The 16190-nt window shown below is 54.7% G+C and overlaps 1 protein-coding gene across 4 annotated transcripts in view; it reads left to right on the top strand.

Moving 5' to 3' along the window:
• Positions 1–15660, top strand: part of Znf395 (zinc finger protein 395) — a 54230-nt gene extending 38570 nt beyond the window's left edge. For all 4 annotated transcript variants that reach the window (XM_070016749.1, XM_070016750.1, XM_070016748.1 and 1 more), the window contains exons 2-10: positions 1533–1840; positions 2834–3069; positions 6583–6692; positions 8646–8887; positions 9262–9362; positions 9831–10128; positions 11204–11293; positions 12195–12301; positions 12984–15660. In XM_070016749.1, coding sequence (XP_069872850.1) covers positions 1589–1840; positions 2834–3069; positions 6583–6692; positions 8646–8887; positions 9262–9362; positions 9831–10128; positions 11204–11293; positions 12195–12301; positions 12984–13095 — 1548 coding nt within the window. In that variant the 5' untranslated portion in view covers positions 1533–1588 and the 3' untranslated portion in view covers positions 13096–15660. The remainder of the gene's footprint in view (positions 1–1532; positions 1841–2833; positions 3070–6582; positions 6693–8645; positions 8888–9261; positions 9363–9830; positions 10129–11203; positions 11294–12194; positions 12302–12983) is intronic.
• Positions 15661–16190: the final 530 nt, after the last annotated feature.

The raw sequence follows: 16190 nt of genomic DNA, 5'->3' as shown, positions 1-16190 counted from the left end.
GACAAGGGCACTGATTTTACCTCATTTATGTACTTATTTTGCATTACTAATAGGGTGTGAACTTGGGACCTCATTTGTGCTTGCTGCGCTGGCTCCTAGCACTTGAACCATGCCTCTAGTCCTTCTTTGCTGGTTCTTTTGGAGATGGGGTCTAGAGAACCCTTCCTTCCTTCCTTCCTACCTTCCTTCCCTCACGCCTTCCTTCCTTTTTTCTTTTATTGGTTGTGGGGCTTGAACTCTGGGCCTGGGCAGTGCCCCTGAGCTCTTCTGCTCAAGGCACGCACTCTACCACTTGAGCCACAGCGTCACTTCCAGTTTTCTGGTGGTTAATTGGAGATAAGACTCTCACGGACTTTCTGCCTGGGCTGGCTTTGAACCACGATCCTCAGATCTCATCCTCCTGAGTAGTTAGGATGACAGGCATGAGCTGCTGGTGCCTGGCTTCTAGAGAACCTTTCTACCTGGGCTGGTCTCAAACTGTAATACTCCAGATCTCAGTCTCCACTGCCTGAGTAGTTAGGGTTACAGGCATGAGCCACCAGCACCTGTTGCCTGATGTGAATGGGACTGTGGAGTGGTGGTTGAGGAGGAATGTGGCAGAACGGCCGCATGCCTGGAAGTAGCCTGGGGAGTATTCTGGGATGGGGGGGGCAGTGACCAGCAGCAGTAGTACTTGAACTCAGGCCCTCACAGTTGCGAGGCAAAGTGGCGTACTCCACCACTTGAGCCACAACTCCAGCCCTTTTTTGGTATTTTTCAGGTAGTGCCTCACTTTTTTTTTCTCCTGAGCCAGCCTCAGATCATAATCCTTCTGCCTGTGTCTCCTGAGTAGCTGGATCACAAATGCGTGTCACTATGTTTGGCAAACCTGGGTTTTTACACCTGCCTCAGCCCTGCGGCTCCCGGCAGGCACTTTGCTGGTTTCCTTTCCTCAACTACTTACTATCTCAAAAACAGGTAGATGTGAAGAGATGACCCAGGACAGAGACGAGGAGGCAGGGCCGGGCTGGGGCAGGGCAGGAGTCTCCTTGTAGCCCTTTGCCACTGTGGTCGGGTAGGAGATGCTCAGGGTTCGTTCCCTGGAGCGTGACATGGGGAGGCTGAAGTGGGGTTTGTTTCCAAGGCCTGCACATTATTGTGACGGCCCTGGGCCTTCCCGGCTAGGGAGTGTGTGTCTCAGACAGCTGTGTTCACGCGTGAGCCGCAGGGTTGTGCGTGAGGGCTTTCCCCAGGGCGACTTGCGTTCACTCCCGTGCTTGTCCGCCAGTGTGCGGGCTTCTGTGGTGTGGACAGGGCCCGAGGACAGGTCCCGCCCTCAGGGACAGAGGTGTAAACTGGCCCCATGTGTCTGCTGAAGAGCCGAGGGGCTGTGTTTTCCAGCCACTTAAAAACGGCCAGGCTCTTTTGGCAGAGGAGCGGGCCACTGAAGGCTCATGCTGGCGCGCTTTCCTTTGCACTTTTCAGTATTTTGTACGCTCTTTGCCAGGAAGCGGGAAGGATGACGGTGTGATCGGTGTCTCTCCCCTCCACAGACACGTGTAGGCCGTGACTCACTGTGGCCTTTGCCTCCCCCGAAGAAGGCAGCAGCATGGCCAGCGTGCTGTCTCGCCGGCTGGGTAAGCGCTCCCTCCTGGGGGCCCGGGTGCTGGGACCCAGTGCTTCGGACGGGCCGGCGGGGACCGGAGCACCCTCGGAGCCGCCGGTGGAGCTGCCAGAGGGGGCCACTCCGCAGCCCACCCTCGCCTCTAAGGACCCTGCATGCCAAGAACAGCCCAAGGAGGCCCGCAAGGCTCTGGGCACCCCGGGCCTCCAGCAGGTGGCCTTTCAGCCTGGACAGAAGGTAAGTGGATCCAACCCGGACAGGCCCTGCGTCCAAGGCTTGGGCCTTGGTTTCCCTGAGTATCCGGCTGGAAATGCTCTGGTTTGAGCTCGGGCTGCCTCCTCCAGCCCCGGGGCTCTAAGCAGTGAATGCGCTGTCATTTCTCCCTTGGGGGGCCCATGGCAGTGTCTAGTCGACAAGGTGGCCACGCATTCTGGGATGCTCCAAGCCCAGCCCTAGCTCAGGGGTGTGTCATCTGCAACTTTACACAGTCTGGAAAAGGGCCTCAAATTTATGCAAGTTGACACCAGGCAGGGCAAGGCATGCCTGTAATCACAGCAGTTGGGAAGGCTGAGGCAGGAGGATTTTAAGCTTAAAGCAAGCCCTGCCTTCCAGCTCCTCCTCACGGATGTCTCTGAAGGGAGGGACACAGGGCACAGGGCACAGGTAGTCCTGGGCAGGTGGCACAGTGGATGTGCAGGGGCACCAGCAGCGATTCTAGATTCAGAGCGAAGCCCAGCTGCCGGTCCACCCCCTGGCCCAGGCCAGGGTCCATAGGGATCTCTGGAGAAGAATGGGTGGTGGTGAGTACCGGGACCTGCGCGGCAGCCTGCCTGTCTCCAGAAGCTGTAACAGTACCACACGAGTCATTTGTAGATGATCGTTTTCGTTGGACTTGATGCTCAGGGGGCTGGGAATGAGAGGTGAGCAGAAGAATGAGAGGGGCCGGACTCCATTGTAGGTACCCTCGGTATCCAACCCCCTCTCTGCATAGCTAACCTGTTCCTGTGATGATGGCATTAATCCTGTCCCACAGCAGAGCTGCCATGTTCTAGCAACTTTCTAGCGCTGTTGCGTGGGGTATTAAGCTTTGTACCACCTGAACTTTGGGACAGACTGTAGGGCAGCGTATGACTTAAAGATGAGTGTGCCCAGGGAGGCCGTGGCAGACTGGTCCCGACTCCCGGCTGTGGGCCCGGGTGGGGGCGAGCTGACCAGGCGCGTTCCCCGCAGGTGCGTGTGTGGCATGGCGGCCAGGAGCGCTTGGGGCTGGTGGAGCGGCACCGCTGGGCGGAGGACGAGGTGACGGTCTGGCTGCTGGACCAGAAGCTGCAGGTGTGCTGCAAGGCGGAGGAAGTGTGGCTGGCGGAGCGGCAGGGCGCCCCTGCGCCTCAGGGGCCTCCCCAGGAGCACGGGGCCCGGGGCCCGGCCTACAGACCCGTCTCTAGGAACATTGACGTCCCCAAGAGGTTTGTGGGGGTGGCGGGGGTGCGGCGTGGACTGCATGGAGGGGTGCTGGGTCCTAGGTGCCTGCCAATACTGCATGGAGGGGTGCTGGGTCCTAGGTGCCTGCCAATACGGACGGCATTCTTTCAGCAGAGATGGGGCCCGTGTTCTGCTGAGCTTGCTTATTTATCCAGTTATTTACCTATTTATTTAGCCAGTTGAGGGGCTTGAACTCGGGGCCTGGCCATTGTCCCTGAGCTGCTTTTGCTCAAGACTGGCACTCTACCACTTGAGCACAGCACCACTTCTGGCTTTTTCTGTGTATGTGGTACTGAGGAATGGAATCCAGGACTTCATGCATGCGAGGCAAACACTCTACCACTAGGCCTCATTCCCAGCCCCATTTGGATATTTTTAAAAATAGTTATTACATAGATAATGTTACTGTTACATAAGTCAGGTAATGAGTACATTTCTTTTTGGATAATGTCACCCTCTCACTGGCTCTCTCCCAGTTTTTCCCTCCCATCCCTACCCACAAGTTGTATAGTTCTTACTCCCCCCTCCCTGGGTCATAGGGCTTGAACTCAGTGCCTGGGTGCTGTCCCTAAGCACTTTTTAATCAAGGATAGCATTCTACCACTTTGATCCAAATCTCTACTTCTGGGTTTTGAGTAGTTAATTGGAGCTAAGAATCTCATGGGGACTTTTCTGCCTGGGCTGGCTTTGAATTGCAATGCTCAGGTTATAGTGGTAAGCCACTGGTACCCAGTTGTATAGTTCCTTTTCAACATCGTGTCTAGTAAGTACCACAGCTGCATTTGTTTGTTCACTTTGTCCCTCCATTTCTGTGCCCCCTTACCCTCCCAAAGACATAAACAAGCAAACAAGATAAAAAGAAAACAAATAGCAAAAAAGAAAACACTTCTTGTTTCCATTTCCTGGAGTTTATTTTGATAACTGCTATTGTCTATGATCAGATGCAAACAGGTCTTTGTGTCACTGTGTGTGAATACCCAGAGTCATTTGGATATTTATGACATTGTTCTCAGGCTATACGGGATTACCCATAAGGCAGAGGGCCACAACGTTCAGCGGGAGGTGTGCCTGTCTGTCCCATTGCATACCAAATGACATTGGGACCCTGGCAGCCCATGGGCCCAGCCTTCCCCATTCCTGTTTATAAGAACACAGAAAGACATCGTCTACTCCCTGTAACTCTCAGTTTGGCAAAGGGCTCCTCCCTCCAGGCTTCCACCAAACTCAGCTCCTAGTCTTTAAAGAGGAGACACAGAAAGCAGTTGCTCAGACCTGGAGTTGGCACCCGGCAGGGTAATGTGGGCTTCTGAGCATGGGCTGCTCCAAGGTAGTTTATTTGTGGATCCTCAAACTTGAATGTAATTCAGTACAATTGTTATGTGCCACTTGTCCAGAAATAATATTCCTCTTAAAAAATTTAAAGATGTAAACTCCTCCCTAGCCCAAGGCTGTGCAAAAGTGGGAAGCAGGCTCTTTCCAGCCTGGATCCCTGACACTTGGACTGGATTGGACTGGATTGACTATTCGGAGACATCAGTGTTGAACAAAGAGTCAGTGTTTTGTTTTAGAGTTGTAGGATGTGACTTTTTCCCGGGAATATAGATCTTTGATGTTAGACGATCATTATGCTTTTTTTTTTCCCCGCTAGTCTTGGCATTTGAACTCATGACTTGGACACAGTCCCTGAGCTGCTTTTGCACAAGGCTAGCACTTGAGCCACAGTACCATTTCTGGCCTTTTCTATTTATGTGGTACTGAGGAATCGAACCCAGGGCTTTATGCATGCAAGGCAAGCGCTTTACCACTGAGCCACCTTCCCAGCCCCTCATTATGCTTTCAAAAGGGAATCTGCCCACTGACATCGCTTCCCACTCCTGCTGTGGAGCAGTGCAGCCTGTCCCATCTCTGGCTGCTTGTTGGCGCAGTTGACAGTAGACCCTGTGTTTTGAGGCCAGGAAGCCACGTTGTGATTGTGTATTCAGCTGGATGCCAGCCAGGAGTTTGCTTTTCTGTTCAGTGGAAGTGAAATTCGAAGCTCATAAACTGTTTAACTTAGTGGTTTCAAACCCAGTCGCCTAGTTTAGTAGACTCGAATTATAAAGAGTGATAGTACAGCCCTTTGGAGCAGACTAGCTATCTAGAAATTCATTTCAGTCTTTCGTTTCCTAATACATTAACTTACAGCTCTAATTTTACTTCAATGTAATTGTATAGAGAGTTTAAGAAAAATCACATGTCAAATTTAGGGAATCCTGCTGTTTGGAGGTACCAAGATTTATGTTGGATTATTTATTGTATCCTGGCTTATATAATAGGTTCTGTTGGTACTCACAAGCCAATTTTTGGTAGCTAATTGGAGATAAGATTTGTCTGCCAGGGCTGGCTTCAACCATGATCCTTCGATCTTAGCCTCCTGAATAACTAGGACTACCAGCCCTCAAGGCCAGTTGTACTGGCCTCACTTCCTTTCTAACTCTGCAGCTTGAAATTATTTAGGGGAATAGAGTAGAGTCCTAACAGTGCAATCAAGCATGGTTTCATGATGTCCACTGCAATCCAGAATACTAAAATTAGTCCCCTTCCCTGTCTTATATTTAAATTTAACAGGGAATAGTTGTCATAGTCAATTTCTCCTTCCTTCTCCCCCACATAATAACAAGGCATTCCCTTGGAGGCAGGCTGGGCACCGGTGGCTCATGCTGGTAATCCTAGCTGAGAGGCTGAGATCTAAGGATCTGATCTGAGGATTGTGGTTTAAAAGCTAGCCTGAGCTTTTTTTTTTTTTTTTTTTTTGCCAGTTGTGGGCCTGAACTCTGGGCCTGGGCGCTGTCCCTCAGCTCAAGGCTAGCGCTCTACCACTTGAGCCACCTTCCCAGCCTGATGAAACTCTTATCTCCAGTAAACCACTCAGAAAACAGAAAGTGGTGCTGTGGCTCAAGTGGTAGAGTATTAGCCTTTAGCTGAAGAGCAGAGGGACAGCATCCAGGCCCAGAGTTCAAACCCCACAAGCGACAAAGAAAAAAAAAACCCAACAACTAGGGCCATATCTCAAGTGGTAGAGCTCCAGCTGTAAGTGGAAAAAGCCAAGTGAAAGTGCAAGGCCCTGAATTCAAGATTTAGTACTGGCACGCACAGTTGTACAGACACACCAATAAGTGTGCTCGTGCACACGCACACACACACACACACACACACACACACACACAAAATGGAACTCATCTGCTGATACTGGGCTAATTATTGTCAATACCATTCAGAATGAGGTTTTTTCTCTTGTACTGGGGATTGAACTCCTGGCCTTCAACTTGGTAGGCAGGCACTCTACCGTTGGAGCCATGCGGCCTGTCTAGAATGAGAAGACTGTCACGGTCGACTTCTCCTATTACGTGGGCAAGGCGGGCTGTTGGGAGGGGTACATGGGGACGGTGTCTGTTCCGTGGATGCTGTGGCTCAGTCCACATAGACAGCGCGCTTCCCACCTGCTCATTTGGATGCAGGAAGTCGGATGCAGTGGAGATGGACGAGATGATGGCGGCCATGGTGCTGACGTCCCTGTCCTGCAGTCCAGTTGTCCAGAGTCCCCCCAGAGCAGAGACCAACTTCTCTGGTGAGTAATGGGGGCCGAAGGGCTCCAGGCACAGCAGAGGCCCACAGCTCACCTCACCTTTGAGCAGCCGATCACCAGAGTCAGTTTGTCCCTAGGATTTCTGGAGGATTTCAGGCCGCCTGAGAGCCACCAAGCCGGCTGGGTGGGCTCTCTGGTGGTGTTGTGAAGAGGGCTGAGCTCGGTGCTGAGCCATGCTGCCCAGGTGAGCAAGCTCTTGGATGGGCGAATGTGTCACCATGGAGTCTGAACAAGGCCTAAGGAATATTTAGTTCACCAAGGTAGAAGTGGGCCCGATGGTCCTTGTGGCTTCAGAAAAATCATGCCTCCATTCCAAATGCCTTGTCAGTGAGTGAGATTATAGGCTAGATACCTGAAATCATGGAACCATAAATAAACCAAATTGCTTACTAAAAGCAATGGTATGACTTCAGATTTCTAAATTAAGACAAAATCCTGCTATTCGTGACCTCAAGATACTTTATCAGTGAAATGGGGGAAGGGAAGATTTCTGGCTGTCAGTCCTTTGACAAGACTTGTAGGAAACCTGAAGTTTATTAATATCAATATTATTATTAATTATATGGCTGGCCTGTCTTATTCATTCCCAGGGAATGATTTTTTAATCCACGAGCCCTAATTGAATTGCAAGCTGCCTAAAAGCTTGCAGAATATGGAGTTATCTCTAAGGACATTGCAGAAGGAAAGCAGCCTTTACAAGTGTCCCTCATAAGTAATCATCTCCCTAGATAGAAAAGTAAATTTAAAGGAGAGCTAAAGCAGATTTAATTAAGTCCACCCAAAGCTTGCTTTGGTGCACTCCGAGGACACCTAGTGGTGAAGCCTGGTAGTGTGTGTCTGCTCTGTTGGCCCAAGCAAAGTCCCAGGGAGAGAGAGGGAGTGGAGTCCCTTTTTAAGCTGTAGGAACTTTTCCAGGTGTAGGAGAGCCTAGAGGTTGGGTAAGGTCCAGAAAAGTGTCCCAAATGGGAAGAAAATGATTACTCTACTTCCATTAGGAGTGTGCATGTGTACACACAACCTGTCTGTAGCTCACTGATAACATACCATCGTCCTGTGCTGTCAGTTCCTGTTTGCTGCTAAAGATTTTTTTTTAAATTACAATATATGTCTTATTTAAGCCAATGGGAAAGAAAACTTCCCTTGTTCTCAGGATGGAGGGGCTCCTCCACTTTTAGCAGATACAGGGGGGTGGTTGTTATTGAGGCTTGCTAGGCAGTCACCTGAGCCACACCTCCAGCCCTTTTAGTTACTTTTCAGATACAGTCTTGCATTTAGCCATGGCCAGCTTCAGAGCAAGATTCTCCTACCTCTGCGTTTTCCATAGCCGGGACTGTAGTGCATACTGCCATACCCATCTTTTTTCATGTGTGTTAGTTTTGGACCCTTTACACTCTTCACACTCTTTACACTCTTGCTAGGCTTTTTCCTTCCAGGGTAGTGTTCTTCTGCTTCCAGCTTTCTGGTGGTTAATTGGAGATAAGAGTCTCATGGAATATTCTGCCTGGATTGGCTTCAAACCACAATCTTCAGATCCTAGCCGCCTGGGGAGCTGGGATTGCAGGCGTGAGCCACCAGCGCTCGGCATGAGCATTCTCATCTTGTTTGTTGAGATGAGATCTTCCTATCTTTTTGTCTGGTCTGGCTTCTAACTGTGGTCCTTTAGAATGCCACCTCCCAAGTAGCTGGGATTATAGGCCTAGGCCGTCATGCCTGGCTTGGGAAATACATTTTACTTGGGTTCTTTGATTAACTGAGTATACCTTGCAGTTGCAGCGTGTATGGGGTGCACAGCGGGCTGAGCCGTTCTGCCACGGTGACGAGCGAACGGCCTCACCATAGTTTGAAAAGGAGGCGTTTCTTCTTTTGTTTGTTTTTGTCTTTGGGGCCTGGGGACAAGCCCTTGCCTGTCCTTTCACCTTCTCTCCTTCCCACCAGCGTCATCCCGTGCGGCCTGTGGTGACCCGTGGAAGGAGAGCGGCGACGTGTCTGACAGCGGCAGCAGCACCACCAGCGGGCACTGGAGCGGGAGCAGCGGCGTCTCCACCCCCTCCCCGCCCCACCCGCAGGCCAGCCCCAAGTACCTGGGGGACGCCTTCGGTTCTCCCCAGACCGATCATGGCTTTGAGACCGACCCTGACCCTTTCCTGCTGGATGAACCAGCTCCACGGAAGAGGAAGGTACGTGACTAAAGGCGTGCAGGGATGGCCTGCCCCGGAGGAGCAGGGAGACCCCAAGTCTCCCCTCAGTTTTCTTTTGCTGTGTCTGTTTCCTTGACGTATTACTGGACTTTGATGTCAGATCCTCTGCCTGGTTAGCTTCCTCCCAGTTGCCGCCACTTTCCCTGCGTTCCCACATGAGAGGCCACAGGGCGCCAGAGCCCCTCCTGACTGCTCTGGCCGCCTCTGAGGGCTTCCTGCCGTCCAGCGCGCCCTTCCTGAGGGCCTTTTGTTGGTTCTGGCTGAGGACGGCCGCATTGAAGTTCCTGCCGAGTGAGGATGAGGCCGGGCCGGGCAGAGGAGCACATCCATCTCACGGGCTTCTTTTCCCCTAGAACTCAGTGAAGGTCATGTACAAGTGCCTGTGGCCCAACTGTGGCAAAGTTCTGCGCTCCATCGTCGGCATCAAGCGGCACGTCAAAGCTCTTCACTTGGGGTAGGTGTGGAGCTCGGGCCTCCCAGCTGAGGGTGCTCCTCAGGTGGCCCCCATTCTGTGGTTCCCAGGAACGGCTTGCCGAGGGCACCCATGCCGTCCTGACCGCCACAGGAAGCTGCCTTTGCCATGCCGCTCGCTCGGGGGCCCCGTGGCCAACAAGTGGGGTGGCCAAGCTGCATCTGCTTCTCGCAGGGGCCTGGGCCTCGCTTGCTTGCTGGGCGCTGGGGCCAGGGCGCTGACTCTCCATGTAGGCCGCTAGGGTGGCAGCTGAGGCCTGGCCCTGCCTGGAGGGAAGCAGCATTCGCTCCTGTTCTAGCAAGAGCCTGATCCTTGTGACACATTGGCATGAGGGCTCCTGGGTGCCTTGGGGACCTTCCCTGACGTTGTAAGTGGCCCCAAGCACCCAGATTCTCCCTCGTACCTCAGTGTCCCTCAGCGTTGAGCCGATGACACCTGCTTTCTGTGCAGGGACACCGTGGACTCGGACCAGTTCAAGCGGGAGGAGGATTTCTACTACACGGAGGTGCAGATGAAGGAAGAGTCTGCCGTGGCCGCGCCCGGCCCCTCCGCCCCCGGGACTCCTGCCGAGCCAGTGCCCGCCCCCCGGGTGACCAGCCCCTCGCTTGCTGCTCTTCCACTGCCTCCGCCCAAAGCTTCGTACCCTAGACCCGAACCATCCGGCCTGGAGTCTCCCCTGCCCTCGGGTGCGCTCAGCACGTCAGCCCCTGGCTCCTTCTGGCACATTCAGGCTGACCATGCCTATCAGGTATGGGCGGGGCACACAGGGCTCTGCCTGAGGTCTGAGTGGTCACCAGCCGCCAGAGCGCAGGCTCCGGGGGGCCCCCCCCCGCTCCCCCGCCCCAATTGACAACTGAGCTCTGCGGCCAAGTGGCTGATGATTCTACAGGAGAGGAAAAGGAAAGGGGTGTCACCCAGTAAATGTGGGACGCCCCAGAATTCTGGCGGCAGCCCTGGGGAATGGTTGTGAGAGATCTCACCACGTTCCTAAGCCACCAGGTGCCTGGGCTTGGCAGAGGAGTGTCGGGTGGCTGGGTGGACAGGCACTGGCGGCATGGGGTTGGGATTCCCATGGCCCATCTTAGCACTGGGATCAGGCTTTGAAACCCACTCTGCCAGTGGTGGGCCAGGAAGCTTTTCATCGAGAAACGATTAGCTGCAGTCAGGTCCTTATTTCCTAGAGGCCCCAGGAGACACGGAGGACCCAGGAGGGAGGCCGCCATGTGCTGTGTGCTCGGGAAATTGCCAGAGTGACACTGGGACGGTTGTCACTGTCCGCAGGAGCACACGTGCGCCTCTGTGGGCTGCACTGAAAAATCTCCCTGCGCCTGTAGCTCCATTTTATTAGACTCTGGGACAGTTTGCAAGCTAGTCATTAGACAGCAGCGCTTTCAGAACAATCAGCAAAGCTTACAGAACGAGCTCCTTAGAGCTAGTGACCACTTAGCTAAAATCGTGCGTGGCAGATGTGCAGCCCCGCTGGCCAGTGGGCCCGCACTTGGTGAATAGCTCTCAGCGGGGCATCTGCGAGCTCCTCGCTGTCTCCTGTGCTGTGGTGATGCCCAGCGCATTGCAGCAGCACCGCACGGCCTCACAGGGCTCGGGTCTTCTTTAGCAACTGCCTGAGGCACGTTCTGGGCACGTTCTAGCCTAGCATGGAACCAGCTCTGAGGGGAGCTCAGGAGAGATCCGAGCCTCGCGTGAAGCCCACAGCTGGAGAGCTGGGTGCAAACGTTCTGTGATAGAAAGAGAAGCGTCAGGGCCCCCGGCAGACCCTCTGCTTCCCGCCCTGGCGCCCGGCCGACACCCTGTTGTTTCCACAGGCTCTGCCTTCCTTCCAGATCCCCGTCTCCCCTCATATCTACACCAGCATCAGCTGGGCTGCTGCCCCTGCCACCACCCCTCTCTCACCGGTGAGTGTGCCCTCACGCAAGCCTGGAGCTCTTGCACACATCCTGGGTTGGGAACAGGTCTGGGCTCTTGCACATGTCTCTTGGGGGGGGTGCACAAGCCTGGGGCTCCTGGGTACATCCCCTGCAGGGGAGGGGGGGACAAGCCTGGGCTCTTGCGCACACCCCTGAGCTGGGAGCTGAGTCTTTGGCTTGTGGCTGGTGCGTTGGCAGACCTCTGACCCCCAGACTTCATGTGGATTCCACGTGTCCTCCCTTCCCCTGTGATGGAGCCGGACAGAGCCCCCCAGGAGCCAGGGAAAAGTGCTTCCAGAACGGGTCAGGGTCCAGCGGTGTGCTTGTCCTCTTAAGTTGCAGGAGATGCTAGGGTCAGGTCTCTACTGAGCCGTGGATGTCTGTGGGTACTTGTTAGAGGGTCAGTGCCAAGAGGCAAGTAAGGAGCGCATGTGGCGCAGTAGGACAGGAGGTGGGCATGGAGGAAGGCGGGAGCAAGAGGGGGCTCTGTGTGCTGGGGTAGAAACCCCAGGCCCCCATGGAAGAGCGCCCTGGATTGCTTGGCTCTGCAGTGAGATCACTCGGAAGTCATGAGACTCACAAATGGCGGACTCTAGTCTCGTCTTCCAGCCACAGGGGGCGCCACATGCTGTAAAGCCTCGGTGCCAGGAGGTGGCGAAGAGGGAGAGGCAGCGGGAAGCCCCTCCCTCCTGCACTGTCCACTCACTTCCTTGTGGTGGCTCCCTGTCCCTCGCTCCGCTTGATTGTTTGAGGCCTGCTCTCCCTCTGCAGTCTCCCCGACCCAGCCTGGCTGCCCGGGGCCCCGTTGGCCTCCGGCGTCATGCCAGTCTGGGGTTCCTCCCTGCACGGAGGGGCTGCCGGGAGGCCTCACGCTCCACTCCCCTGCCAGGTCCGGAGCCGGTCGCTCAGCTTCAGCGAGCCGCCGCCGCTGCCTGCGCCTGCCGTCAAGTCTCACCTGGTCGTCACCTCTCCGCCCCGGGCCCCGAGCAGCACCAGGTGAGAAGGCCTGCTCTGCCCACGCTGCTGGGGTGGACTGGGAGCCCGCCCGCCCCCCCGCGGGGAGCTGTGGAGGGCACCGCAGGGCTGGCCTGTGTCCTAAGCGTCAGGCTGGGGGACCCTCGGCTCCCGCTGGAGCCGCCCTTTCTAGCTTCTTTGTGTGTGCCAGGACCATGGCTTGAACTCAGGGCTTTTCACTCACTCTCTGCTTGCTTGGCTGGTGCCACTTGAGCCATGCCCCAAAGCTCCGCTTTTCTGCTGATTAATTAGAGATGGAATCTCATGGACTTCTGTGTCCAGGCTATTTTTTTTGGGGGGGGTCCAGTCGTGGAGCTTGAACTCTGGGCTTGGGCGCTGCCCCTCAGCTCTTCAGCTCAAGGCTAGCGCTCTACCACTTGAGCCACAGCGCCACTTCTGGCTTCTTTCTTTTTTGCTTTTGTGGTGCTGAGGAATCGAACCCAGGGCCTCAGGCATGCAAAGCAAGCGCTCTACCACTGAGCCACCTTCCCAGCCCCATCCAGGCTGGCTTTGAATCTCTGCTCTCAGTCTCCTGAGTAGCCAGGATGACGGACAGGCATGAGCCGCCGGCCCCGGCCTCAGCCCCTTTCTTGTTTGCTCAGCCTTGTTGCTGTCTGGATTGAACTCGGGCGTGTGACGCTGAACTCTTTTCTCTCTTGGGCAGGAAGGCCCGCGGTGAGGCCAAGAAGTGCCGCAAGGTGTACGGCATCGAGCACCGGGACCAGTGGTGCACGGCCTGCCGCTGGAAGAAGGCCTGCCAGCGCTTCCTGGACTGACGTGCCGCGGCCGCTCCTGCCCGCCGCCCGCCGGCAGCCCCGCCGCAGACGCCGGAGCAGCCGAGACACGGAGCGCCGCGCGCTGCGGTGTAACACTTAAAACACTTTCTCCCCGCCGTGGGAATGTTTTTATTTTTTAAAAAGATGCGAAAATATTTTTCTTTCCCTTAAAATAGGAGAGAGCCAAAACTGCCAAGGTATTCTGCAGCGACCAGAGACCAAAGAATTCCTCCCCCTCCTCTTGCTCCCGGCCTCGGGGCACGCGTCTGTCCCCACCGGGAAGGAAAGGATGGCTCCCTGTGCGTGGCGCAACCGTTGCTTTCTCCAAAAGGGACTGTGAATGAGACGAGTTTCCTTCTCCTAAAAAAAAAGAAATGAAATGAAGATGTTTGTGGCAACCGGGAGAGCAGGCCCGTGGGTGTGGCACGCGGGTCAGCTCCGCGGCTGTGTGTGGGGGCAGGACCTTTGCAAGGTGGCAGCTTTGGGATCGGGTAACCCCGATGGCGGGCCACATCCCAGCCGATGCACAGCTGCTTCTCAGAGCCCAGGACGAATAGGTTTTTAAAAGACTGGCCCCAGAGCGAATCTCCTCTTAGAGCGCCGCCGCCGCCGCCGCCGAGGGTGTCTGTGGAGACGGCCTTGGCCCGCCCCGGATTCCTCTCCGCAGTGTGGAGGCGCAGTGCCCCGCTGTCCTCTGGGGTCCAGGAAGCCTTAGTGGATTACGCTCGCTTTTCTTGGGTGGCCCTGAGAGGCTCTGGCTGGCTGCCTCGTCTCGGCCTCGCCTGGGATTGCCCTGAGTTCCTGGCCCAGGCAGGATGAGAGGGTTAGGAGAAGAAATCGGGCTGAGGGGTGGGTAGACTGCAGCGCTGGCTGGGTCTAGAGCCCACACGGTGTAGGGCAGGCGTGGAGGTCCAGACACGGCGCTCTTGTTGGGAGGATAGGGCTGTGTTCATTAAGGCGGCAGACGTGGTGTGAGCTGAGCCCTGAGGCAGGGCCTGCTGGTGCAGTTTCACGCTTCTCAGCATGCGTGGTCACAGAGGCCCTGGGTCCCGCTAGTGTGTGGCACCTGCTGTCCTGTGTCCCCCACGAGCCACAGGCTCAGGGCGCCCTGCTAAGCCACCGTGGCTTGTGGGGACTCTTCTTCGTCCCGGGGCAGACACCTGTGCCCCGAGGTTCCTTGGTGGCATCAGTGGGAACAGACATGTCCTCTTCAACCTGAGACACACTGCATGTTAAAAAACCCGTAGACATTGTGCCAAGGGAGTGAGGGTGGGAAGGGATGGTGGTCTGGACTGGCGAAGGAGGCGCACACAGTGTGTTGGTGTTGGGTGTGTTCGGTGGGGGGTTTTGTAACTCAGAAGCAGATGTTTATGGAATTCTGACTCTTGGTGCAGGCCGGCCAGAGGCCTTCAGTGTCGTGGGTCCTTAACAACTGACAGCAGGCCCCTGTCCCTCTGGTGTCCTCACTGTCCGCCTTCAGACCTGCCTGCGGTGGGGAAACTGAGGCCCTTCCCTCCCCTTCTCCATCCCAGCTTGTGCTCACTGTGGTTTGGGCCAAGTAGGTAGAGCTGGGGAGGAAGAATTTTCCCCACGCGAGACCGGCTCCTGCCGTGTGCAGGGCAGCTTCTGCCCGGGAGCAGGCCGGGCAGGCCCGGGAGCCCTGCGGCGGTGTGGGTTTTGTTCTTTGCTTTCTCTCGCTTCTGTGCAGCTGCTCTGTCTGCATTTGCTCCCTGGTCCTCCTCATGCTGGTGGCCTCTCCCACCGCCCACCTGCTCCCCTGTCTTGTGGCTGTCCTTTGGGTTGCGGACACACATGGCCTGTCCCTAGGGTTACTCCATTTGTTTCTTCTCAGAGACGCCCGTGGCATCAGGCCCGATTGCTTTCGTCTGTTTCTGTATCTCCCCTTCCTGGCGCCGGTGCGTGGGCCCGGCTGGAGGACGGCGCCGGGGTGTGCTCACAGAGCTCAGCTCGGGAAGCTGTTTTTCTCCAGCGTTCCCTGTGTGCAGAAGTCTTGGAATTGGAACCACGGCCTTAGCCATGCAGAGTCTGCTGCTCTGAAGAGCACGGTGTCTGAGGAACGGAAGGCTCCGGGCAGGGCCGACTCCGGCGCACACACGGCTGAGATCCACCCACAGGCTCTCAAGTCTGTTTTGTAACTTCGGACTTGAGCCTCGCGGTGACAGCAAGGTGAAAGCTCGGTGACTTAGAGGGTGACAGGAACGCGGTGTGGAGGTGGCTTGTTGGGAGAAATTTGTCCTGTTACTTTCTGGTCATCCCAAGTTCTGACTTTACCAGGGAGACAGACAGACAGATACACAGATACAGACACAGACACACATGAGAGAGAGAGACAGAGACAGAGAGTGAGAGAGACAGAGAGAGAGAAGAGAGAGCTAAATCCCATTTGTGAATGTGTCTTATTGGCGCCTCTCCCTTCCCCCTCCCCCGCTGTCTTCCAAGTATTATTTTTACTGTTAAATTTTTTTTAAAAAATGTGAAATGTAATGTTTTTACAGCAACGATATGAAATATATTTTATAAGGAATAAAATGGTACATTGTCTGACTTCCTGTGCATCTGTCCCTCTTTCACACGCTCCATAAAGAATGCAATTCTTTGGATCCAAAAATTGTGGTACTTATATACAATGGAATACTATGCGGCCATTACAAAGGACATAATAATGGCATTCACAGGAAATGGATGGAACTAGAAAACAATCAGTTAGAGTAAGGTAAGCCAAGAGCAGAGAGACAAATAGCACATGGTCTCCCTGATATGTGGATGTTAAATCCAAAATGCAAGAAGATCTGACAAACAGGACTCGAGAGCCAGGACCTCCACTCAACTTGTATCATTCCTAAGTGACTCCATGTATTTGACCACATATATGGGAAAGTAGGAAGAAGACAGAATTAGAGGGAAGTGGGAAAATATACAATGTCCCTAAGCAACTCAAGGGCCTCGATGGGAGGGAGGGAATGAAAGGAAAAAGGGAACAGCTAACACTAAGCAAAAGGAAAGAAATGTACATATCACCCGATGCGTTAGAAATAGTTGTATTGTCAAAGCTCATAGAATTCACAAACTTTATA

This window comes from Dipodomys merriami, unplaced genomic scaffold (assembly GCF_024711535.1).
Source record: "Dipodomys merriami isolate MVZ:Mamm:240054 unplaced genomic scaffold, mDipMer1.0.p SCAF_12, whole genome shotgun sequence".
Lineage (NCBI taxonomy): Eukaryota > Metazoa > Chordata > Mammalia > Rodentia > Heteromyidae > Dipodomys > Dipodomys merriami.
This window is presented reverse-complemented; position numbering and strand designations above follow the sequence as displayed.